The sequence below is a fragment of the Naegleria gruberi genome (assembly GCF_000004985.1).
Source record: "Naegleria gruberi genomic scaffold NAEGRscaffold_12, whole genome shotgun sequence".
NCBI classification, from domain to species: Eukaryota; Heterolobosea; class Eutetramitea; order Acrasida; family Naegleriidae; genus Naegleria; species Naegleria gruberi.
In genome coordinates this window covers 518,860-543,394 of record NW_003163315.1, presented here as the reverse complement: position 1 = coordinate 543,394, position 24,535 = coordinate 518,860, and the positions used below count along the sequence as shown (strand labels likewise).

Below are 24,535 nucleotides of genomic sequence, written 5' to 3'. Positions count from 1 at the left end.
AATAAGAATAATCTTGAGAAAAAGGAAAAATTATAGATACAGTAAGCTAGAATTTAGAGTTGATTGTAGGATAAAAGTAATAATTCCAACGTAACCTTCCTTCGATCTAAAAAAAGCTTTTTGAAAATTGCTTTAAATTTCAAACTTGGTCATCAATTTGTTTCTTGTGTTGTTGAAAAAAACCAAATATTCTTTTAACGACCACCCACACCACCCAATCAACCAGTTAATATTAACCAAACAACATGCAAATGAATCCTCCTCCGAATATTGTTGACCAAACAGTGATTCTTCCACTGGACATGATTTTTCACATCATGACATTTATTGATCATTTGCAAATTATCAAACGATTTTCACTTGTTTCCAAGGATTGGAGACAAGCAGCAAGTAGATTTGCATTGAATCTTGATTTTTCTATTCACAAAATTCATCCACACAAGTTGAATTTATTTTTCAATTCGAATGCCAATGATGAAGAATTCACAGAGACAATGGAAGATGATTTTGAAGTGAATTGGAGAAGGAATATTACTAGTTTGAATGTTTCGTTCAATTATATTGGAAATAAGGGAGTGAAATTACTTGCAAATTGTGCCGATTTTGGTCAATTGCAACATTTGAATTTGAGAAGTAATGGAATTAATTTTGAAGGAATTAATGCTCTTTCAAAGAGTGAATTTATCAAGAATTTGAAAAGTTTGAATTTGAGATTTAATAATTTGGGAAAGGAAAGTTTTGAAGTTTTAACAGAAAGTGAAAATTTCAAAAATTTAACAGAACTCAATTTGTACAATTCCACAAATGCATCTAGTAATCGTCCTAGACGTGCGTTCATGATGGAGTATAGAACAAATGACGAATCTTATCAGAAATTGGTAAAAAGCCCCTATTTAAAAAATTTGAAAAGTTTGAATTTGAGATATTGTGATATTGGAAATGCATTCGCAATAGAGCTTTCGAATAATATTGAAATGAGGAATTTAACAACACTCAATCTGCAGCATAACTATATCGGAGATGAAGGCCTTAGACATTTATCCACGAGCACACATTTGTCAAATTTAACAAATTTAAACTTGCAATTTAATTGTATCTCTGTGGAAGGATCTTTACACATTGCAAATAGTCCAGTATTTTCAAAATTGAGAATATTGAATTTATATGATAATGGAGTAAATGCGCAAATATTTGCAAGTCCATATTTGGGTAATTTGGAAATTTTAAATGTGGGATGTTCTGGAATAGGTTCAGAGAAACTCAAAATTCTCACTGAGAAGCCTTGTTATTTAACTAATTTGAAAGTACTGGATCTGTGTCATAACAATTTGGACGATGAATGTTTGGGATATATTGCTAATTGTCCAACTTTTGCATCTCTGACCTATTTGGAGGTGTATCCAACTGCTGAATGGATCTCATTGAATTTAAATATTCTATTCGAAAGCCCATTCCTCAAGTTAACCAATCTCACCAAGAGGAACAGATTGTACGTTAGATTGCCAGATATGAGCTCTAAATTAATTCCGCAACCAACCATGTCAAATTTAACAAGTATTTGTTTCTCCTGTAATTTCGAATTGATAAAGGATGTCATTGAGAGTCCATACCTTCACAATTTGAAACAATTAGGTTTAGGAGAACTTTTTACTTGGTATTCTCAAGAAAATAATATGGACCTAAATGGAAGAATCACCTCAATTACAAGAAATCCAGCATTTTTAAATTTGACTCGGTTGAATATTTCATTTTGCAATTTGAATGATCAGGATTTTATTGAAATTTTAACTAGTCCGTATTTAGTTAATTTGACATCATTGAATGTTAGCAATAACAAAATTGGAGATAAGGGAATGAAAGGATTCGAATCATCTGCATTGACTACCAAATTGAAAATCTTACATTTATCTAATAATCAAATAACAGATGAAGGAATTCAATATTTGGCTTCTTCCCAACCAGTCAATTTAATTGCATTATCACTTTCAGAAAACACATCTCTCACCGATACTTCATTGAAATTAATTTCACAAATTGGATGCGTTTTGACAAGTCTCAGATGTTATAAAATCAATCAAATAACTGATGAAGGAATTGGATACATTGCAACTAGTCAATTCATGCAAGAATTACAATCATTTACTGTGGATGGATCTAATATTTCCAAATCTGGAGCCATTTCAGTCTTGTTAAATTTGAAATTATTGCTCAGATCTCAAAAAACATTTTTCAGAAATGTCATTGAAAAGAGAGTTCCCAAAAAGAAGTGGTAATTCTGTAAGTAGTAGTAGTATTGTAAATTTTGTAAATAAATGAAAAATATTACATTCTATTATTTAATTTTTGACACATTCGAAATGAATGAAAAATGTGGAATGTGAAACATTGGAATATCATGCCATTCATCATCTTGCAGCCCTTCACTTGTCAAATTGGGCAGTAACATGCTCTTAATTGAATTTTCTTTGATTGGAAGTGGAAGTAATGATTTTGTAGTGGTTGGTGGTAGGTTGACTTTTTTGCATTTTGGAATTTCTTGACATGTGAAAGAGTTCGATTGAGTGGAAGTGGAATCTTTCAGATTTTGATAGAATTTAGTGTTGGATAGAGAATAGGCCTTCTTGGGAGGTAGATTATACATTTTAAAGATCATGGATGCCAAACTTTTGTCTTTTTTGACAACTGAAGTGTCACTGGATGAAATATTATGTGAAATTGGAATATTACTTGTTGAGGTGGTAGTTGTGGTTGTAGTGGTAGTTGTAGTTGTCACTTTAGTTTGATCAGTTATTGAAATATTTGTTCTTGTTGTTGAAACAGTTGAGGTGGTTGATGATTTTCCAGAATTTGAAATAATTTCTGTTGTGGAATTGATATTGGAAGTTGAAGGATTTTTCTTTCTCTTCTTCCTTGTTTCATTTTCCATCTTTAAGTGAAATATAAAATCTTGGTGTGGTCTTTCCTTACCACTTCTGACCTTTCGTTTCTTTTCGACAAGATTACACTTATCTTCCTTTCGTATTGGTAACATGTCACTAGACAAACTGCTCATGTTTGATGGAGGAGCAAGTGGGAATGAATACTGCATCATGATCAAGACAACTTTTTAATGAAATTAATTGAATATTAACCAACTCCTCTTCCTTCATAATAAACTTGTTGAAATTCAACATCAACAAATAGCCAAATTGGACAAAAAAGGAGATCTTTCGTCTGTTTACAATCAAATTGATTGTCTAGTTGATTTCAAGCGATTCATTTTGATTGAATTGAGGATCTAATATTGTCCCAAAAAGGAAATCTTAACAATTTGTGTGAATTTTCAACAAAGAAAACAAAGATCATCTTGCTTGATCATCAGTCATCTAGATTATTTATCCATCGTGTTTGCAAGATTTCCACCTTACTGTTTCACACAAAATCGAAAGAAAATTCAATGAGGACATAACTGTGAAAAATTTCAAGGAAAATATTGAAAGGAAAGCATGTGGAATGTAAAGAGATAGATATTGTGGATATTGTATTAATGCTATTAACATCAAATACTATTGATGAATAATTTCATGATGAAAATTCACAATTTTTGCACTGTTTCTGGAACAGTTCTTGTGAAAATTAAGAAAACAACTAAAATTCTGTTTCCAACACCACTACTATCATCATGTTAAGAATAATACTTGCTAACAACTCCGAAAATTACAAAAATGTTCAAGTCAATTATTCCACAGCAAAAAAGATTTTTTCCAAGAAAAAAATGCACGATTTTAAAAAGACCCTCTCGCTCTCACTCTTCACTCTCTTCACAGTATGTTGTGTAGTGTCATGTCTCTTGAATCCAATCTCCGCAGCCTTGAATATTGGACTTTCGAATAGCAATTTAAAAAATTCTTTCGAAACAAGAAAACAAGCAGCAGTAAAAGGTTCCATTCTCGCCACAACTTTCACATCCAAACAAAATGATACCATCTCTTTCCTCTCCACAATTGATGGAAACTTGACTCGTTCCTCCACTGAATACGGTTCCTACATTGAAATGTATGATAACATTGCCTATAATCCACTTTCTCATCATGCCTACATGTATGGAGTTTCAGATGGAATGAATACTCTCGATGTGTGGAATGTCGATGATTTGACAATGTTGCATGAGATTGTTTTGGAGGGAAATGATGCACCAATGGATATTCAATATGATTTGAGTTTTCCTGGTAAATTGGTTTCACTTTCAGGTGAAGGTTCGAGATTTGCTATTGTGACCTATGACTTGAAGAGTGGTAATAAGAGTGTTTTGATTTATTTGGATGGAATTGAGGGAATTGAAGGAAATTCAAATGCCTATGACTCTATCAATCACAAGTATTATGTTTCAGTTTCGAATAGAAATGGATCTAATCAATATTATGTCTATAATGTAATGCAAAGAAATTTGGAAGCAAAAATTAATGTTCCATCATCTTTGGATAATGCTCAATTTGATAGATTTGGAAATAGACTTGTAGGAACTGTCAATGAAGTATTTACAATTCTTGATTTGAAAACTGGCAAGATGACAACCACAAATTTGGATCTTTCAAAGATTGGTTTTAGACAATTAGGAGCTGTTGCAATTGATTCTCAATTTTATTATGTTTTCTATGAAAATCATCAAGCTCAATCTTTCTTTGTAAAGATTAATCTTGAAACTTTGACCTACCAAGTTTCTAATGCTTATAATTTGGTTGGAACTATGCTATTCATTCCTGGCAAATAAGATAATAACATTATTCTAAATTAATAATCTAATTTATTTAAATTTAATAAAAAACATAACAAATTATTCCTCAATAAAACATAACATAAAATGGGAAAGGGGACCAGTGGGAATCGAACCCACGGCCTCTCGCACCCAAAGCGAGAATCATACCACTAGACCATGGTCCCTTACATTCTAATCTGAAACATTAAGGTTTTATGACATATGTCAGCATAGTCTCCCATTACTTGGATTTAGTCTTTCTATAATGTTTGAAAACTTGAGGACTTTGGGTTTGTTCGAACTTTTCCAATTCTTTGAGTGCAATCTTTTCCTCAATTGTCAGACTGTTAATGTAGCTCACTTTCAATTTGTTCAATGAGTCTTCACTTCTTTTCTCAGTTGTAACATTTTCTTTCCTCAATAAGTATTCCTCACGTTCGACGATATTCTTCTTGAAATCCTCTCCTTCTCTCTCCATTTTCTTCCTCAACTTGTTGGCAGCCTTCTTGGATCTTTTATCCAAATATTTATCTAAGAATTCCTGATCTTGCTTCTCTTCCAAATCTTGCTTTAATTGTTCCAATTTGTTATCTACATTTTCCTTCAATTGTCTCTTTAAATGCAAGTTGTGTGTCATGATTGGTTCCTTCTTTCTAATATGTCTGTCTAACATATTTGTAAAAATGTTAAGATATTCCAAATCATCTTCCACAACTTTTATATGGTGATGTGGTGCCAAACCTTTTGATGACTTTTTCTTTGACATGCATTGATCAAATCCCTGAGCAACAATCTCTTCAATTCTCTCACACGATTGCATTGTACTCCTCAAAGATTTTCTATACGAATTTTGTTCCTTCTTTCTATTCACCTTCTTTTTATCTTCAAATGATTGCAAATTAAATGAATTTTCTGAGGTAAAATTGAACGGATCTTGTCGATGACTTGTTTTACAACTATCTACTTTGGCATTTGTTTTGAGAAATGATCGGGTCATGATGACGATGATGATGATGGTGAATATAATTAATATTTTGATTTTGATTTTGTGCAATCCTTCATGAAGATGTGCTGATAATTTTTTTGTTTTTGATCAAAATGAAAAATTTTCAATTTCAACTTTTACAAATGAAATTGTTGTTTGTTTGTTTTAGAATTGAAAAATACAGTAGATCATTATGGAGTCTTCCACAACAACATCTACTAGTCCTAGACTATATTGTAAACTAAATAATATACAATTAAGTATTATATTCAAGTATGAAGTTTCGGAGAGGACTATTTTCGGACCGCAAATGCATTTCATGTCGTAAGGGAGGATAACATTTCCGAAAGACGATTCGATACTCTCAAGAGTATAAATTTACTATTTTGACAATGTTTCCCCATATCATGTTATTTAAAACTTGGTTGACCAACTGTTAACAGTTGACCAGTTTGATGAGAGACTAACCAATCATCACCACATGAAAAACATTAGTGTGAGAGAGCGAGAGTAGTCCCCTAACATGTTAATTTTTATAATAAATACAATTTATTTTCTGGCATCAGCAACAACTTCTGAAAGTTTATCATTATTTTTCTTGATAGAAATTTCATCAAACATATTTGGACCAAATCTGACCTTGTATTTTCTTCTTCTATCTGTTGTGGTAATTCTATTATTGAATGAAGATTGATGTTGGATTGGTGAAGGCCTTGGGATTGCAGTTTGGGACATTGGCAGAATTTCATAAGTGATGGTTTGTTTCTTGGTTGGTAAATTAGATTCAATGGTTGATTGTTTTCGTTTGAGGTTTTTCTTCTTTTCACTAGTTAGCATGTTAATAGCATTAGAATCTAGATTAAATGGAAAGATGTCCATTCCATTGTTGTGTGATGATTGGTTAGAAACACAAGCAACAAAACTAGCAATTGGTTGTTGTTGCTGATAAATTTGTTCAAGGGTTGAAGTGCTAACAGCAGTTCTATTAGAAACATTGCTGGTTGTGCAAATACCTTTGGAGTTCGACGTAGTATTATTCGAATCAAACTTGCTCCAAATCAAACCAAGTGAAGATTGTGTATCTTTCAAAGCTTCATCAATTAATTGATAACAGCTTTCTGTTATCGAATTTGTGTACATGGATGAAGAATCAACAATTTGATTGTTGACTTGACCAAACATGGATGGTTGTGAGGAGGAAGGAGACACAGATGATTGTTGTAGTAATTTCAGTAAGGGAGATGATTCAACACTGCAAATATTGCTGCTGGTAGCAGTTGTTTGAAAGTTGGTCGAAGGATTTGGTGAGGAGTGAGTATCAGATGAGTGTGAAATATTAGTTTGTTCAATCATTGCACTGGTACAATTGAGAGAAGGTGAAAGAGCAACAGAGGAAGCGTTGTTCGTCATATTGTTGTTGTTGTTAACAGGTGAGAGTTGTTGTGTTGTTTGATTTTCAAATAGTAATGGGAACGTATTATTCGAAACGCAAGTAAGAGAAGGATCAACATTATTCATGCAAATATTCAGGATTTCATTGTGGTCACTTGTGGAGAGAATGCTGAATAATTCTCTTGAGAAGCAGTTTGTTGTTTCTTGTGGAAGAATGCAATCTTGTTGATTCAACATTTTCAAGTTGGGTTTCGTTTCTGGTGATTTGTTAAGAGTTTTTGTGAGCGTTTGTGAGGGTCGCTTTCTTTTTGATAAAGTTCTGCATTTCTCAGCAAGCTATTTAACGCAAAGTTTGCATGATTGTGTAATTCGAAACTTTTGCTGTGGAAAGGAAGCTGTTGAAACAAGACGAAATGCATTCACCACCAAAAGCTTGTGTTGATACAAAATGTTGCAACTCCAATCAAGTAAAATGCACGAAGGTCGCGAAATAAATATTGAATTTTCCATAGAAAAAACGGTGAGAGCTGATGTCAAAAACAACGCTTCTTCTAACTTTGAGAAACTACCGCCTAAAGATTGTAGACAATTGACAACAGAGGATTAATTCAAACAAGGTCCAAAGGCTTGGAAAAACCCTGACAGGCACATTGTGGGCTATTGAATTAGAAGATTCGTCTATGACAGGTTGTGTTGTGCCCATCCCTTATTGGTTGTTACTGGAAAAAGTTGTCAAATTATTGAGATTATTGAAGGCAGCTCTGTTATTTTTGTAAAATGCCGTTTGTATCAACACTTATGCAATGGATAAATATATTATTCAAACATCCTCAAAAGTTGGTCAATTCTAGTTATTGGTTTCGTCCTTTTAATATTTTCCTTCGTAGTCGTTGTTTTGTGAGCTTACGAAACCCGAGCGAGGAAATTGTAAAAAATCTTGTAAATAATATTATAAATCTCAATGAAATACCTATTAAGGATTGTTAAAGCAACGACAAAGTACGTGAGATGATCTCATCACATTTTCATGGAGCGAATTATATAACTACTACCACTGCTCAATTATTATTTGATAACTCCTCTTTCTAGTTGCCATTCGAATAGACCCATCAACGAATATCAGATGACTATTCTAGAATGAAGAGGATCTTGTTTCATTAATGACAGTAAACCAGATCATACTTGTCGTTATTATAAAAATTCTGAATTGGCTAGTCATGTATGCAGTCCATGTTTGACAAACAGTGAGAAAACATTGTAAACCATGACGAATCATTTCCAATTGTTTCAAATTGTTAGTTTCACTATCTAATTATGTATGTCAGTGCAGAAATACTTGGCAAAATGCAATCATTTACTAGTTAAAGCATGATTCACCAAAATTGTTGGTGCTTGCCGAAAAACGAAGTAACATCCAGTTATGAATGGCAACAATCGTAACTATCCAATAATTAATATTGATAACATTATTTCCATTCGGTGATTACACTAATATTGTGTTTCGCCATTAACTTCTTTCTTCGGATCATTCCGAATCGATTCTTCTCATCAATAATATAATGAAGAAGATTACAATCATGATGATACACAAGATGATGATCATCTAATACAACGACTTTGAATTAGTCATATACAGTGGAAACAGTCTTTGAGTATTCCTTGTTCATCATAATTAATTAGAAATTATTACCAAATTATATTTTGATTATTTTGATGAGGTGCAAGTGCATCATCTTAAAAGGATAGACTGTTTAATTACGGAAATGTAGAGAGGAATTATTGTTGTTGAAACTGTAGTTCTTGTTGTTCCAATGTATTTACTGTAGATGAGAAGAGGCTCATACAAAATCATATGATCTTCCCAACTGTAGATGATACAACACAAACATTTTGATGACGCCAAATTATCAGTTAATAGACAACATATCCTAAAAGGCTAATTTGATCATCATCATCATCAGAGGCTTAATTATTTAATTCATCATCATCATAATAATAATATATTTCTAAATTCTAGAGAATCAATTTTCCAATTAGCCGTCCAATCAAAATAATATGAACAACAACAATAAGATTCACTACACATTTAACCCGATGATTATTCTCTCTTGTTACATGATCATCACAAACAACATTTCAATGATGTGAGGATGAGCTTCAGATTTTCCCTTTTTTTTAAGCCGATTAAATTCAATGCGGATAAAGAATCCAATAATCAAATGAAATTTTATCCATTGTAAAAATTGATCAATGGAGTTGGGTAATATGAAATTTCCAATTTTCTTTTAATAACTCCTGAATTAAAAAATGAAAAAGATCGGATATCATTGGTATCAAATCAAAATCTTTTAATTTCAAAGTGTTTTATCAAAAATTGATTGAATTTGATTGAAAATGAAATTAAATGGTTTTGTTGAAATAATATTAGTTTATCCATTCGAAAAAAACAATACGAATGTATGCGAAACTATTTCAAATATTGCTGTTTGTCTACGAGTTGGCAGTTTGGCAATTGGAATTACCTCCCTTCTGTCATCATTCAAAAGGATTAAACTAGGAATTGTTTCACATAATGGTTATATTTTGACAAGTTGGATCAATTCATTTCCTCACTTAATTGCTGCCATTTATTTGAGTTCTGACAGCAACAATCAAATAATGACATTTAAAATCATTTATAGTTTATATTTGACATTATTTATGGTAATGCAATGTGTTTATTGGTGGTTTCCTTACTTGTTGAATGCACGCACTATTTGGCATGCTTCTGAGGAGAAGATGAAACAATATGAATTGCTGTTTGGAGACGCTTTGAGAATTCTGCCAAAATTGAAATCTGAAATTGTTCCCTCTCTGGAGCATACCATATTATTTCCTTTAACTTTATTGACATTTGTGGCTACAATAAAACAATACTTTTTTTAAGAAAGGCAAAATTATCTGCTGACGGACGGGATTGAACCGGCGACCAATGGCTTATTAGACCAACGCTCTACCGGCTGAGCTACGCCAGCTTATATCCAAGGATTAATCCCTTAATCATACTTTAAAAAAGCAAAGAACGTTGCGTTATTAATGTCTCGTTCAATTCAAAATTGAAATTGATACACATTCAATAAAACTAAAAGAAAAACTGGAATGAAAATTGTAAATAAATAAATTAATTATAGCAACGTTTATTGAAAGAGCTACGTTAGAATTTTATTGATAGAGAGCGATGTGTCAATTTCAATTTTGAATTGAATGACAATAATAAATTCTACATTTGATATCTTTGTAATGTGGTGCACCCTTTACGTATGGTTGGAAAGGGTTGCTGGTATATTTGTAAATTGTGTTAATGGATTTGTAGTGGTATGGTTTCTTGCTTTCGAAATTAAGAAATCCTAAAAAAGAGAAACAGTTAGGATTTGAACCTAAGACCATTCGTTGGGTTAACGAATACTCTCCCATCTGAGCTACAGTCTCTCCTTATTCGTCACATTCATTGTAAAACCTATTGTAAAGCACTTTAAAGTAAAAAAAACTCTCAAAAAAAAATGCAACAAAACCTAACAAGCCACCTTTCATCTCTTCCCTCTGAAATTATTTTTTCTATTTTGAATTTTCTTCCCTTTGAAGAAATCTTGTCCTTCCGAATAATTAATTCGAATTTTGTCCTAACACAATGTGTCAATGAAAGATTTCTTTCGGAGCAGAATTTACAATTGATGAATGAGAGGAAAATTAATTTATTAACCATGATGAAATATTCATTATTGTGCGATCAAGTTGGGAAGAAAAATTTTAGTTCAGAAAGGAAGAAATTTGAATATTTAATTTCAGAAATGAAATTTTCATCGAATTTATCATGTTTTAGATCGGAGGAGTTTATTAGAAAGAATGTTTCGGATCAGGATGTGTTGAATATGAAGAAAATTAGAAGAAAATTGCCAATTTTTAAAGTGACGTTTATTGGATCAAAATCTTGTGGGAAATCAAGTATAATTCAAAAGAATTTGTTGACTATTCCATTAATTCATAACACGTGGGATTCCAATTCTGAATATCAATTTCAATACTCATCAAAATTGAATAATCTTAAAATTGCAACTGTTAAATTATGTGAATATAGCAGATTTCCCGGTGAAGATAACAATTCAGAAGTAGATAATGCATTATTGGATGTGGATCTGTATTGTTTGTGTTTTAGCACATTTCATAATTTTGATGATCAACAACAAATCAATATTCCAACCATTGATCAGTGTCCTGATTTTATTACAATTGAAAAGGAGATTTTACCTTTAATTTCTCACTTCTCTCCTCAAACTCCATATGTAGTAATGGGATGTATGACTGATTTGAGGAATTATAGAAATAGAAATACACTAACTGTCTCGCCAAAGGACGGCATTGATTTTGCAAAGAAAATTGGAGCAATTTCTTATATGGAATCATCAACAGTGAGAGGATATGATTTTGATAAAATTTTAGAACTACTTATCAAATCAATAGCATTTAGAAATCCAGATTCAGATATTGATTTGGAATCATCATCCATTGGAAAATGTTTCATTCAATGATTTTTCAAAGTTTCAAAGTTTAAAAGATCTTGACAATTTAAACTATTATCAAAAGAATAGCTCCAGCCCTTTCCTCTAACAAGAATTAAATAGGGTTAAGGAGCCAGACTGACTGCTGGAGTTATCACAAATTCCTAAAATCAGCTCAATAATTCAATTAAATAATTGAAATCATTACTAATATTATTTCCATAAAGTTCAATTTTTCTTTGATTCATTTCACATAATAATTTAGCTCCTTGATCATCAATTTGATTTCCATTGATTTTGCCCCTTCATTTCCAATTTGATTGTTATTAACATCAAGATTGGTCAATTGAGGAATTTCACTTATTAGTTGTGCTCCAACATCTCCTATTCTATTATTAAACACAACAAGTTCTGTTAATTTTGATAATTGTTTGAATAATCTAACTCCCTCATCTCCAATTTGATTAGTACTGATATCTAGTTTGGCCAATTGATGTAAAACACTTAATGATCTGGCTCCTGTATTTCCAATTCCAGCTCCATGTACATATAGTTCAGTCAATTGTGTTAAATTACTAATTTCTTTGGCTCCCTCATCTCCAATATTAGTATTACTTATACTAAGACTGGTCAATTGAAATAATTGTCCAAATTGTGAACTCAATCTTGATCCAACTGGACGTCTTGATCCCATTTGATATATTGAAAGTTTGCTAAGGTGAAGAGTTTTCAATTGTTCAATTTTTGCAATTTCATAGCCAATTGTATAATTTAAAGCATTTCCACTTAAATCTAATTCAGTCAATTGATCCGATTTACTCAAATGTTCAGCCCCTTGCGAATGAATCAAGTTATTATTAATTCGTAAAATGGTCAATTGTTTCAATTGATTGGAAAGTAGTTCAACTTGTTCATCTCCTATGAAATTTTCTCCAATTTCTAGTATTTTTAATTGCTTCAATTCAATGATATCGCTTAAATGATACTTTACATTCTTACTAATATTTAATCTAGTCAATTGAGACATTCTACTAATTGGTCTAATATCTTTATCTCCGGTCAAACATTCACACAATTCAAGTTCAGTTAAATGATTCATTTCTCCAATAAATTTTAAATCCTCCTCTCCAATAGAATCATTTCCAATACAAAGACTTTTTAAATTCTTCATCATTGTAATTATTTCATGAAACTTTACAAAATCTTTCGAATAAATTCCAAATTTCACAAAACAGTCCAAAAATTGATTTCTCTTGATTGTTTCTATCAATGAATCCGAAAGTCTATTTCTAATATTAATTGAAATCTTTCCGAATTTCTTCACACTCATCATCCACTGCTTGCAAATTAACGAACAATTTAGTAGAATAAATTTTCCATCATTTTCCTCATGGAAATAGGATAGAATTTCATAACAAATATCATCAGAGAATATTGTGGAATTGGTGGAATTGGAGGCGAATGGTGATTCGTATTTGATTATTTTTTTTAAATAATTTCTAAAATGAATATTCGAAAGGTATCAACAAGTTGAAATGTCATTTATTGAACCATACTGAAACAATAGCCCATCGCATTCTCATCTACCTGAATATTATCATTTCCATTTCCTATTTTTTTTTGATTTGTTTTTTTGTGCTTTACAAGCTTTAAGGTTGATTGAATTGACTTCTATGAGGTCTTCCAGAAATGAATGAAATTGTGAAATGGAATTATTGAACCAATGAGTCAAAAACAAGTTGCAAACAACTGATGAATTGGGAATGTTGTTTAGCACATGATTTCTCACTCCAATAATAATTGAATGGAATGTTTTGTCAATTGTGAAATGATATTTTGCTTCTTTTAGTAAAGCATTACGCATTCTACTGATTTGCTTAGTATTTGGAGTGAAGGATGGATAAGTCAACCTATTAAGAAAGAATATATTTTTAGAAAGTGTTTTGCCAAATTCTGAGACAGGAAGTAAAAGAAAGAAATCATAATAAAAAGTTTCAGATAGATTATCCTTTCTTATAACCTTACCGAATGTGGGATCTATTTGGAAACAAAAGTGTAACATCTTGTCCAACACTAGATCCCTTAATCTGTACTCGCCATCTTCTTTTTTCTCGATATAGAAAAAAAGTCCCTCAGGAGCAATTCTTTGATTTCCTTCCAAATGTGAAAAATCTCCCTTTAGTAGAAATTTGATTATTCGTTTGTCAGATTCAGTTAATTCATAACTTTTCAGAAATGGAAAATCCTTCAAGTAAATTCCTTGGTATTCCTTAACCAATTTTTCTACTGAATACTCCTTTTCATGATGAAGTATTGATAGATGAGATGGAAGAATTTCTCGAAAAACAATTTTCAATTGCTTGATATGATCAACGGTAAGGGATCCATTTTGATTAATTGATTTTAAAGCTGTTACTGTTTCTTGAATTTCATTGAATGTGATCTCTTTCGGAATAACATATTTGCTAACACATTCATTTAAGGAAAAACCATTCGACCTCACAGAAGCAATTCTCTTCAAGAACATTGACTGTGAAGAACCAGTAACAATGGCAACCATATTCTCAGGATTAAAACCTGATTTGAAAAAGCATTTTGCTTCATGCATTTCATTTTCGTTCAATAATTGAATATCATCTAAGCAAAAAAAATAAAAAGTTTGAGGATCTAAATGTTTTGCTAACCAATTAGGCCAAAATGAGTAAGCCTGTGTGAAAGGTTTTAATTGTGGTGGTGGAACCTTCAGTTCGAATTGCAAGGTTTGTAGAATGTAATCACCAAATAAACAAGTCCTTTCAAAATTTCTGGTATTGATTAGTATTGTTCTATATTTCGAATAGGTATTGTATTTGTATTTTGATAGTAAATAAGGAAGAACTACTGATGAAAGAGTTGTCTTTCCAGTTCTGGCATACCCTTCTACTTGAATGTGAAAGGCAGCTTTCGTATTTCCAAGAACATTAAGATTAGGGCAATCATTAACGAACTGAAGGAGCTGAGTGTAATTATTCAACACATTTTTTCTATTATTCATATTATCACGGTAAATAACAGTATCCAAACTGATTTTTGATATTATATCTATTCTCAAGTTGCTTGCACTTGTATCATCATTTGTTATTGTTTTATCAGAAAGTAGATCGACTGTTCTGTTCATGTCCAGAGATGGTATGTTTCCTATATTACATTTAATTTCAATGGAGGTATTAGGTACTATTTCTAACGATTTCTCAATAATAGGTCTGTCAAAAGAATCTGTATCTTCAAAAGTATTAAGCAATGACGATTCTACCAACCGTCTTTTAGGTGGCAATGAAACACATGAAAATAAGTCTGTTGATTCACAATCAAATAGTGTCGCCTCCGAATACATTTCGCCTACAGGGTTTTCAAAGGAACGCTTGTTGTTGGAGGAGCCTTGATCTTCAATTTTATTAACCAAAGCTAACGGCTTTACAAACCGAGGGGTACGCTTAGTGTTGTTCATTTTTTTTGAATTGTTAAGGAAATATGTTTATTTTCCATTGATGAAATAAAAATTAAAATATGTTGAATGTTTATGAGGAATGGAGTTGTTTCCGATTGTAAATTAACAAAGAATTATCAATGGTCTGATACCTTTAATAAGCAACCTCAATTCCAAATTTGTGATGCTCAAATAGTTATTCGAATCTCAAGTAGAGTTAACAAGAAACAAACCTCAAAGAAGAGACAAAACACTATATCATATCCAACCACCAATCAATTTCTCGGAATTATCGAGTTTTATTCAATAAAGATTTGTATCCTTCAATTGCAGGTTCCATGCAGATTCACCAATAAGGTGGTTCAGTTCCTGGGTTTTGCATTCGAAATATGAATTCAGGAAAATGGTCCATAGTAAAATATAAAAATTGTGACATTTGAATCAGTTGTGCAATTTATTCATTAGTGTAAGGATTATTTGTATTCTCTGGATGCTTGCCAAATTTTGATCAAGCTCTTTTTCATGATTGCTGCCCAATCATCAAAAAAAACGTTTGACATCATACACTAGATAGTGTTTAGTATGTGTTGTGATAATATGACCCTTTTAATTGATATTACCAATTAGCCATTAGGTCCATCTTGGTTTCAATTTTTTATGAGTGAGTAAATTCATCCAAAGGGATAATTGACAGTTTCGAAATTCTTTGTCTTTAAATCCATAGAAATACCACCAATAAGCTCCTTATAGTAGATAGTAACACATCCAAACAATATATATTGAGTAAAAGAGGTCTTCATTCGGTTGTAATATCTCAATTTGTTATTAGAAACATTATGAATATAAACACAAAGCATGATACTTTCAAAGTGAGAGCACCAAATTCCATGGATGGTATGCAGATGTCCTTTAGATGAAGATGTTTATCATCTAACTCCAATCTAACTCGGAATTCATGCATAGCTAACTGGGTCCAACATTCTTTATCGTCAGTCAAACAAGTTCAGTTAAATGATTCATTTCTCCAATAAATTTCAAATCCTCCTCTCCAATAGAATCATTTCCAATAGAAAGACTTTTTAAATTTTTCATCATTTTAATTATTTCATGAAACTTTGCAAAATCTTTCAAATAAATTCCAAATTTCCCAAAACATTCCAAAAATTGATTTTTTCTAGAATATTAATTGAAATCTTTCCGAATTTTTTCACATTCAACTTTTTGCAAATTAACACCTTGCCAATGAAGTAGAGAATCTATTTCAAATATTGAATTGAAATCTGTCCGAATTTCTTCATCCACTGCTTGGAAATAAACGAACAATTCAGTAGAATAAATTTTCCATCATTTTCCTCATGGAAATAGGATAGAATTTCATAACAAAATCATCAGAAGAGAACATTGCAGGAATTGGAGGAGGAATGGCTATGGTGTATAATTCATTTTTTTAAATAATTCTTGAAAGTGATGAATTTCTTTTCTATTATTCGAAATTCCTGCTTTTTCTTCCTCACTTTCGAATATTAAACAAAAAACCAAACTCCATCTTAAATCCAATAAACTTGAAGAAAAAAAATCTCTTTCACATCTTCTTTGTGTGAAAAAAATCAACTCAAATATATTTGAATCTTCTCTTGAACGCACAAATAAGGATGAAGATTTTTTGTTGAGGGCGGGAAAGGGATAAATTCAAATATTTCTGATATTTAAAAACCACCTTGAATATGGAAAATATCTTGGATATCACTGATGTGAAATATTTCAAATTCACACAAGCGAATTCCAAATATTTCAGAACAAGAGTTTTGTCATGGAGCAATTTCTGTAAAGGCAAGCAGTAGAAACCAATGGCGCCATTCATTATTTTTATTGAATACAAAATATTGACCGGAATAAGTGTCATCTTTCAATATTCCACCAATCAAATCACATGTGAATGGTTCCGTAACTTCTTCCTTGCTGCAACATTGTTTCCAAAGACTCCGAATTACCCATACATTCACAGAGTCCACCTCTCTTCTCAAATACGATCCTCTTCCTTTCATCTCTTCTTCTGTTGATAGATCTAACCTGAAAATCTCCATTTATCGAACGTGCCACCACTTTCTATCTTCTTCCAACCAAACACAACAAAGCTTTTGTCGAAGAAGACAAGGAAGAGAACAAGCCAATGATTCCAAAATGACCCAACAGAACACTGGCCGTAATCAACGCCAACCGTAATGCAGAGGCAAAATCGCAGCGAGATGGCGGGGCGATTAGCGAATTGTGGCAAGGAAAACAATTTTGATTCAAAAAAAAAACAAAAACACTAAGATGAAGATTACTCAAATCCTCTTGGTTGCCATGATTTTGGCAATTTACGTTACACCATTCTGTATGGCTATTCGTAATCATCACCAACCAACTACTTTCCAACAATTGAAGAATGAAATCCGTGAAAATATTTTGAAGGATGAACAATTGACTCAAAAGTTGTTGAATTTCTCCGTCAAGCAAACTGGTGCCAAGGTTACCTTGCCAAAGGCTGGTTTCTCCTTGTGTCCAATGTGTATTCAATTGTTGGATCAAACTATTAACCAATTGTTGAACGTTATCTTGAACTCTGGTGTTATTGGTAAGTTTTTTCACATGAACAGTTTACTGAGAATTGTCAATTCTTTTCACACAATCTTTTTTGATACAAAAACAATAGGAAGTTGTGGTGTCTTGTGCTCATACTTGTCCAACTTTGGTTCCCTCACTATTGCTGCCTGTAACTTGGTCTGTGATTATTTGGGTGTTGAAGAATTCATTAACTTGATCAAGAAGGCTGATTTGGATGCTATCTATGGTTGTCAATTAGTTGGTATCTGTCCAGTTCACAACTGCAAGCTCCCAACTTGTGCTCAATTCTTCAATACTAGAGTTGTTCCACAATCTGCTCCAAAGGGTACTACTTTCACTGCTGTTTCTCAATTGAGAGTCTACAATCAAACTGGTACTGGTGAACTTGCTTTCGAAGTGTAAGTAATTTTGATTAACAGTTACAATTAATCAAATATATTAGTAATGGTCCAGTCACTGGTGATATTTCTGGTGGAGAATTGCTTGCTGAAGGTTTCCAACCAGGTACTTTTGAAATTCAAATCCAAATCCAAGCTCAAGATGATCCAAACAACAACAGTATGTATTTATGATATTTGACAATTATTAATTTTCAATTCTAGTCTCTTGGGGAGTTGGTACTTACGAATTTGTTGCTGCTGCTTGTGAAGGTGAATGCGGTTCTAAGCATCCAAACAGCAGAATTTTGGCTGAAACTCATGCCTTGTTCAATGTTACTGCTTAAATTTAAATAGTAAATATATTGAATTTTTGAAATATCAAGTGGATTGTTTAAAATTAATCGAAAATGAATATTTCACAAATAATTCAAATTCATTGCCCAAAAGATATTTCCGAACTTTAATAATACTTTCACAGTGACATACAATTGATGCATAATAAGAAGCGTCGATGGTTTAGTGGTAGAATACGGCGTTGCCATCGCCGTGACCCGGGTTCAATTCCCGGTCGACGCAGAAATTATTTTTTATTCAAACGATTTTTTAATACCATTACTTAAATTTTGTACATCATAATCTCGACATGTTATTCTACGATATTCTCTTTTTTCGTGAGATTTTATCAAGTATTCATTGAGATATTAAGCTCTGGATCAATACCATACTTCTATAGAAAAATGACCTTCCATGAAATTTGACATCTCAAAAAAAATGAGTGAACTTGTTGAAACCCCTTTGTCTCAGCAAACCGAACTCGGCAAGAAGGAAATATTTTCTGATGATGTTTGCTTTGAAATAATATCCTATATTGAAAATCCAAAATTCATCTTGTACAAGTGTTCCCTCATTTCAAAGCAATTTTTAAATGTGATCAATGAACGTGCAAAACTTTCAATTGAATTCAAAAACATTACCGATAGCAAATTCAATGCTGTTAGGAAAAGTCAATTTTTGGAGAGTTTTACATCTCTGAAATTTATTTCCGTAGAGGAAGTGTTTGATATTAAGTATTTGGAGCTTGTTGGCCTAATGCGAAATTTGACTAAACTTTGTGTTGGCGGAAATGAAATTGGGTTGCAAGGAGCAAAGATCGTCAGTGAATTCAAGCAATTAACTAGTCTATACATTGACTCGAGTCAAATTGGTACAGAAGGTGCAAAATTAATTAGTGGAATGACTAAATTGACTGAACTTGATATTAGTGCAAATTATCTCTGCGCAGAAGGTGCAAAATCAATTAGTGGCATGGATCATTTAACGTTCCTCAATATCAGTTCCAGTAATATAGATCAAGAAGGAATCAAAAGTATCAGTGAAATGAAAAATTTAACTAAACTTGACATTTGTGGAAATAATTTGGGTGCTGAAGGTGCAAAATCCATTAGCCAAATGAAGCAATTGACTTATCTGAAAGCCTATACTAATTCTCTAAGGTCAGAAGGAGCAATTTTTATAAGTGAACTAGATAAATTAACCACACTCAATATTTGTTATAATGAAATTGGAGATGAGGGAGCAAAGGCTATTAGTCAAATGCCAAACTTGACTGATCTTAGAATTGATGGAAATAGAATTGGTCCTGAAGGTGCCAAATCTATTAGTGAAATGAAACAATTGAGACTTCTTGATATTAGTTTCAACAGAATAGGGGAAGAAGGAGTGAAGTATGTGAAGGGAATGAAACACTTGACTCGTCTCTTACATTAAATATGTGCCTATTCTATAGTCTATCTATTCTAATAATCTATTTTTCTGAATTCAGAAAATGTACATTAAATATCACTTATTTGTAACATAATATTCGATGATTTTCTGAATCTGCCACGAGTAATTCTCCATTCAATTTGTTAATACAGAGACCCATAGGTGTTGATAATTGAAAAGTTTCCCTTCCTTTCGATCCAAATACTTTTAACAGAGTTCCATCTTGTTTGAATACCATTAATCTGTGATTCAAACTATCACATACAATGATATTCAAAGATACACTATCTACCACAAGTCCGAAAGGATATTTTAACTTGTCTTCCTCGTTCTCAATGACTTTAATAGATTTCCACTCGTATTGATTCTTTTTTTGATCGAATTGTCTCTCAATTATTTCAATAATATGTTTGCTAGAGTTTTGTAGACCACTAATTATGAATTGTCCCAAATTATTCATTCCAATACTCCATGGACAGGATACATTAATCATTTCACTTAGCAGAGATATATTTCCAATGACTTGTCCTGTTTGTGATTTGACAATGCTAATCAATTCAGTAAACATATCACAAACATAGAGAAGAGAGGTCTCTTTTCTATAATTTTCGTTTGAATTATTCCTATCACTGACAGATATTATTCCATTTGGTGAATTAATCTTATCACAAATCCACAATGGTTTCGGTTTTGATTTCATACATTCCTCTAAACTATACTTGTAAACATGAGTATTATTTCCAGAAATGATAATATCATTCGAATATTTATCCCATTCTTCAATACATAAATTAGTTGGCATTGTTTCCAATTCAATAGTTTTAATGAATTTGTAATCATCCAAACTATAGACCACTAATTTTGATTCATCTGTTCCACTCACAAATACCAATTTCGAATTGTAACAAATTTTCACAATGTAAACTTTTCCTCTTCTTCATTCTCCATTCCAATAATTGTCCTCGAGTGATGAAAGTTTGTTGAGAAGGCACGTTCTACAAAATCACCACCATTCATTTTCCTCCTTAATTTGTTGAAGAGGAATTTAATTTCTTCCATTTGTGAATTATTTGAATTATTAATTAATTGATGATGATTTGTATTTAATATTTCCATCAAATCAATTAGAATTACTCTTGTAATATTATTATAATTATAATCATCATGAGTAATATTAATTAATTCATTGGTATCATATTTAGCCTTCTTTTGTTTTGATTCATATTCATTGGAAGGAGAAGACAAAGTTACTAGTTGAAATTCTTCATCATCATTACCAAGATTGGTGTGTTTTTGTTCTTCTTGTTCTTCTTCGGAAAGTGAAGTTGGTGAAGAAGATATTCCGAACCTGCTTCTCTTCATGTTGTTTTTTGTAATATTAATTATTGAAGATTAAATGTATCAAGATAATTAATACACATCTCAAATCATTTGTTGTTGTATGAACTTTAAAAAATGAAACTATTAATTGTCTAATTTGATATTATATAATTATTATTAATTTATTTAAATATAAGGATTTAATTAACTTTGATACAATATGACGAACAGATTGCCCGATGAATTAATTATTATCATTTTGAATTATTGTGGTCTGAATCAAGAGCCTTTGAATTTTAAATACAAGGAAGGTGAAACTATGAGAAGTAAGGCAGCTTGTTCGATGGCTCTCTCATTCAAGAAAGACTCTCCAATTGATCAATATTTACAGGATGGTTATTGGAGGTATTTAGTGATGGGTTGGGCAAGACTCTCTCATCGGGAATGGACAGAGGAAGTATTGGCAAAACAAGATGAAGAAATACCATGGCCATCAACAATGAGTAACAGAAGTCGATACGCTCAATTAATGCACAAGTTTAAGGAGAATTATAAGAGTTTGCAACTTGAAAAGGAATCAAATAATAAGAATTATTACGGACAAGCTGATTTCAAAATATTCGTTGGTGGAATAGCAAATGTTGGAAAGACAGCTCTGACAGTTCAATATGTCATGAACTATTTTGATGGAGTAAAGATAGATCCAACTATTGAGGAAACTACATGGAAGAATGCCATTGTTGATGATTATCCTACGAGATTAGTTATTGAGGATTCTTTCTCTTTTGGAATGGAATATAAATTTGGAGAGTGTTTCATGTTAGTTTGTTCGATAAATGATAGACAATCTCTTACAGAGCTAGAGGAGGTTCTAAAATCAAATTTTAAGGAGAAGAAAATGTACAAATCCTATGTCATTGTTGTGAATAAGGTTGATGTTGATTCTTCAGCATATCAATTTAACTTGAAGGATGTTTATGAAATTTTCACAAGAAATCCGAAACTAAAGTATTGTCCCATTATCATGGCATCCGCTGCACACAATGAAACAGTTTCCAATGCCTTCAGTATTCTAATTAGATATCACAGACTCGTTCAAGTTATAAAAAGCTTTGAAACTCATACTAGCCATCGAAAGAAAGATAAAAAGTGTATTCTTTGCTAGTAGAATACTCTATAATAATTATTGTAATATTATCTAATTAATTGATTACAAAAAAATACTCTTCACAAATTGTTCCTTCTTTTCTCTTCTAGGTTCAACATCTCCACCGTAAATATACTTTTCACGATGTCTATTTTGTCCCTTCTTCATTCTAACACCTTCATTCTCAGGAACATAAATATTCAAATCCGGAGCCTTGTCAGCAGTCAAATTACCTCTAATTTGAGAACCTGATGTGTAAATTTTAACAACTTTTTCATCATCTTGTTGGTGTTCTGGTGGCTGAGTTTGAGCCTGGGATTCCTTTTGCTTTTCCAAAATTGCTGCTTGTTTGTTTTGTTCCTTTCTCTCCAAACGTTTAGTATGTTTACTTTTATCAGTCTTTCTCTGAAAGTCCTCTCTCTTGTCATCCTTGTTCTTTTCCTTTCTCTCTTGTTTCTCTTCGAATTGCGAAGAAGAAGAAGAGGTTTCTTGATCACCATCTTCTGGGACCAATTCCCATCTTCTATGTTTATCAAGTGAATGAGAGACTACATGTTGTCTTCCGTAGAGTCCCGAGACATCTTGCCATTCAAATATACATCCCTTCTCTCTTTCTACATTTAATTGATGACTAAACTTGAGTGTTTGATTGGTTTTTACGCCAAATCTGCCCTTGTTTCTCTCGTTCATTGTATTTTTTCTGAATTGGTAAAAATAGATTGCTCAATGATGATAATTACAAAGATCAACCCAAGTTCTTTAATTTGGTTTCCTTTGTTTGCATTGTGGATTCGAACTCAATCTTCCTTAATGTCAATATTTTGATGGACCAACTCAGTGAAAAATTGAGGCATTATACACCAAGGTTTGAGCTTTCCGCGTTTTTCATGGACAAAAGTCTCTCATTGTCAAACAAGGTCCACTTACATGAATATATTACATCTATTGCTTATTAGAATGAAGCTTATATTAAGGAAGTAGAAGAATCAACAACTTAAATTAGCTGATCCGTTACTAGGAACCAAGAGGTGCATTTCAACGTTACACACAAGTTCATTGTATGGTTGCGCATAATCTTAATGCTCAAAACCGCTCCCGTTAAGGTAATCCATGCTCATATTAAGGCCGCGATGATGTCTACACAAACTGTCACAACTGCATTCCAAAGCCTTTAAGTATTTTTTGCTCCTTGCTTATAGATGACCTCAAGAAAAAATATGCAGACAACAAGGCTAACTTTTGTATTTGCTTTGGTGTCCCTGTTTTCTACACTGCTGTTGCTTAATGGCTTTGTAGTGAAAGGGTGCCAAAATGATTCTGAGTGTAATTATCCTTTCTATGATAATGTACTCAATCAAACTATGAATGGTGTAAATTTGGTGTGTCTTAATGGCACATGTGGCTGCGATGGAAGTCTTAGCTACTATTATAATGATACTCTCTGTGCACCTTTGTGCTCTAATAATTCTGATTGCGGTCATGGTGTTTGTAACATGACCTCTGGTATGTGCGAATGTAATCAAGGTTTTGATGGTGTTCATTGTGAAGTAGTTCTTGGAAATAATAACAACAGTAATCCAAATCCTCCACCAGGTCCAGTTGATCCATGTGCCAATGTTCAATGTGGTAATGGTACTTGTGTGAATGGAACATGTGAATGCCAACAAGGTTTCACTGGTCCTCATTGTGATCAAGTTGTTAATCCAAATCCAGGTAATAATAATACCAATAACAATGGAAGCAACCCAAATCCTAACCCTAATCCAAATCCAAATCCTAATAATAATACTAATAACAATAATGAAAGTAGTCCAACACCTAATCCTAATCCAGGTAATAATAATACTAATAACAATGGAAGCAATCCAAATCCTCCACCAGGTCCAGTTGATCCATGTGCTAATATTCACTGTGGTAATGGTACTTGTGTGAATGGAACATGTGAATGTCAACAAGGTTTCACTGGTCCTCATTGTGATCAAGTTGTTAATCCAAATCCAGGTAATAATAACACCAACAACAATGGAAGCAACCCAAATCCAAATCCTAATAATAATAATAATAATGGAAGTAGTCCAACACCTAATCCAAATCCAGGTAATAATAATACTAATAATAATGGAAGCAATCCAAATCCTCCACCAGGTCCAGTTGATCCATGTGCTAATATTCAATGTAAGAATGGTGCTGTGTGAATGGAACTG

The 24,535-nt window shown here is 32.2% G+C and overlaps 10 protein-coding genes and 4 non-coding genes across 14 annotated transcripts in view; 7 read left to right on the top strand and 7 right to left on the bottom strand.

Moving 5' to 3' along the window:
• Window positions 1–245: 245 nt before the first annotated feature.
• On the top strand, window positions 246–4,750 carry NAEGRDRAFT_47484 (uncharacterized protein; the record flags this gene model as incomplete). The annotated part of the gene is made up of 3 exons (XM_002679854.1): window positions 246–2,269; window positions 2,417–2,505; window positions 3,807–4,750. The coding sequence occupies 3 exons, from the start codon at window positions 246–248 to the stop codon at window positions 4,748–4,750; spliced, it is 3,057 nt and encodes a 1,018-aa protein (XP_002679900.1).
• Window positions 4,751–4,848: 98 nt separating this feature from the next.
• On the bottom strand, window positions 4,849–4,920 carry NAEGRDRAFT_t185. Its single transcript has one exon. It is a non-coding gene; the product is annotated as a tRNA-Pro (tRNA).
• A 56-nt stretch (window positions 4,921–4,976) lies between these two features.
• NAEGRDRAFT_47483 (uncharacterized protein) lies at window positions 4,977–5,732 on the bottom strand (the record flags this gene model as incomplete). The annotated part of the gene is made up of 1 exon (XM_002679716.1): window positions 4,977–5,732. One exon carries the CDS (start codon window positions 5,730–5,732, stop codon window positions 4,977–4,979), a length of 756 nt encoding a protein of 251 aa, XP_002679762.1.
• A 537-nt stretch (window positions 5,733–6,269) lies between these two features.
• Window positions 6,270–7,349, bottom strand: NAEGRDRAFT_47482 (uncharacterized protein; the record flags this gene model as incomplete). The annotated part of the gene is made up of 1 exon (XM_002679715.1): window positions 6,270–7,349. The coding sequence occupies one exon, from the start codon at window positions 7,347–7,349 to the stop codon at window positions 6,270–6,272; it is 1,080 nt and encodes a 359-aa protein (XP_002679761.1).
• Window positions 7,350–10,053: 2,704 nt separating this feature from the next.
• Window positions 10,054–10,126, bottom strand: NAEGRDRAFT_t184. The gene has a single exon. It is a non-coding gene; the product is annotated as a tRNA-Ile (tRNA).
• Window positions 10,127–10,507: 381 nt separating this feature from the next.
• NAEGRDRAFT_t183 lies at window positions 10,508–10,580 on the bottom strand. Its single transcript has one exon. It is a non-coding gene; the product is annotated as a tRNA-Gly (tRNA).
• A 359-nt stretch (window positions 10,581–10,939) lies between these two features.
• Window positions 10,940–11,677, top strand: NAEGRDRAFT_65103 (uncharacterized protein; the record flags this gene model as incomplete). The annotated part of the gene is made up of 1 exon (XM_002679853.1): window positions 10,940–11,677. The coding sequence occupies one exon, from the start codon at window positions 10,940–10,942 to the stop codon at window positions 11,675–11,677; it is 738 nt and encodes a 245-aa protein (XP_002679899.1).
• A 214-nt stretch (window positions 11,678–11,891) lies between these two features.
• NAEGRDRAFT_65102 (uncharacterized protein) lies at window positions 11,892–12,746 on the bottom strand (the record flags this gene model as incomplete). Its single annotated transcript, XM_002679714.1, has 1 exon — window positions 11,892–12,746. One exon carries the CDS (start codon window positions 12,744–12,746, stop codon window positions 11,892–11,894), a length of 855 nt encoding a protein of 284 aa, XP_002679760.1.
• Window positions 12,747–17,424: 4,678 nt separating this feature from the next.
• NAEGRDRAFT_78984 (uncharacterized protein) lies at window positions 17,425–18,476 on the top strand. The gene is made up of 4 exons (XM_002679852.1): window positions 17,425–17,730; window positions 17,809–18,118; window positions 18,163–18,278; window positions 18,323–18,476. Exons 1-4 carry the CDS (start codon window positions 17,430–17,432, stop codon window positions 18,442–18,444), a joined length of 849 nt encoding a protein of 282 aa, XP_002679898.1. The 5' UTR covers window positions 17,425–17,429; the 3' UTR covers window positions 18,445–18,476.
• A 129-nt stretch (window positions 18,477–18,605) lies between these two features.
• On the top strand, window positions 18,606–18,676 carry NAEGRDRAFT_t188. The gene has a single exon. It is a non-coding gene; the product is annotated as a tRNA-Gly (tRNA).
• A 195-nt stretch (window positions 18,677–18,871) lies between these two features.
• On the top strand, window positions 18,872–19,867 carry NAEGRDRAFT_78983 (leucine rich repeat domain protein; the record flags this gene model as incomplete). The annotated part of the gene is made up of 1 exon (XM_002679851.1): window positions 18,872–19,867. The coding sequence occupies one exon, from the start codon at window positions 18,872–18,874 to the stop codon at window positions 19,865–19,867; it is 996 nt and encodes a 331-aa protein (XP_002679897.1).
• A 76-nt stretch (window positions 19,868–19,943) lies between these two features.
• NAEGRDRAFT_78982 (NHL repeat domain-containing protein) lies at window positions 19,944–21,225 on the bottom strand (the record flags this gene model as incomplete). The annotated part of the gene is made up of 1 exon (XM_002679713.1): window positions 19,944–21,225. Exon 1 carries the CDS (start codon window positions 20,664–20,666, stop codon window positions 19,944–19,946), a length of 723 nt encoding a protein of 240 aa, XP_002679759.1. The 5' UTR covers window positions 20,667–21,225.
• A 179-nt stretch (window positions 21,226–21,404) lies between these two features.
• On the top strand, window positions 21,405–22,993 carry NAEGRDRAFT_78980 (ras small GTPase; the record flags this gene model as incomplete). The annotated part of the gene is made up of 1 exon (XM_002679850.1): window positions 21,405–22,993. One exon carries the CDS (start codon window positions 21,405–21,407, stop codon window positions 22,347–22,349), a length of 945 nt encoding a protein of 314 aa, XP_002679896.1. The 3' UTR covers window positions 22,350–22,993.
• Window positions 22,994–23,548: 555 nt separating this feature from the next.
• NAEGRDRAFT_65095 (uncharacterized protein) overlaps window positions 23,549–24,535 on the top strand; it is a gene marked incomplete at both ends in the record, with an annotated part of 6,406 nt that continues 5,419 nt past the window's right edge. The window contains one exon of the mRNA XM_002679849.1: window positions 23,549–24,506. Within this exon, the coding sequence (XP_002679895.1) occupies window positions 23,549–24,506 (958 nt within the window). The remainder of the gene's footprint in view (window positions 24,507–24,535) is intronic.

What these genes read in the sequence shown, in the direction of transcription:
- NAEGRDRAFT_78984 (XM_002679852.1), top strand. Translation starts at nt 17,430, where the DNA reads ATGAAGATTACTCAAATCCTCTTGGTTGCCATGATTTTGGCAATTTAC. An exon ending in CTTGAACTCTGGTGTTATTG is followed by an intron (nt 17,731 to 17,808) that starts GTAAGTTTTTTC and finishes CAAAAACAATAG; the next exon opens with GAAGTTGTGGTGTCTTGTGC. An exon ending in GGTGAACTTGCTTTCGAAGT is followed by an intron (nt 18,119 to 18,162) that starts GTAAGTAATTTT and finishes CAAATATATTAG; the next exon opens with TAATGGTCCAGTCACTGGTG.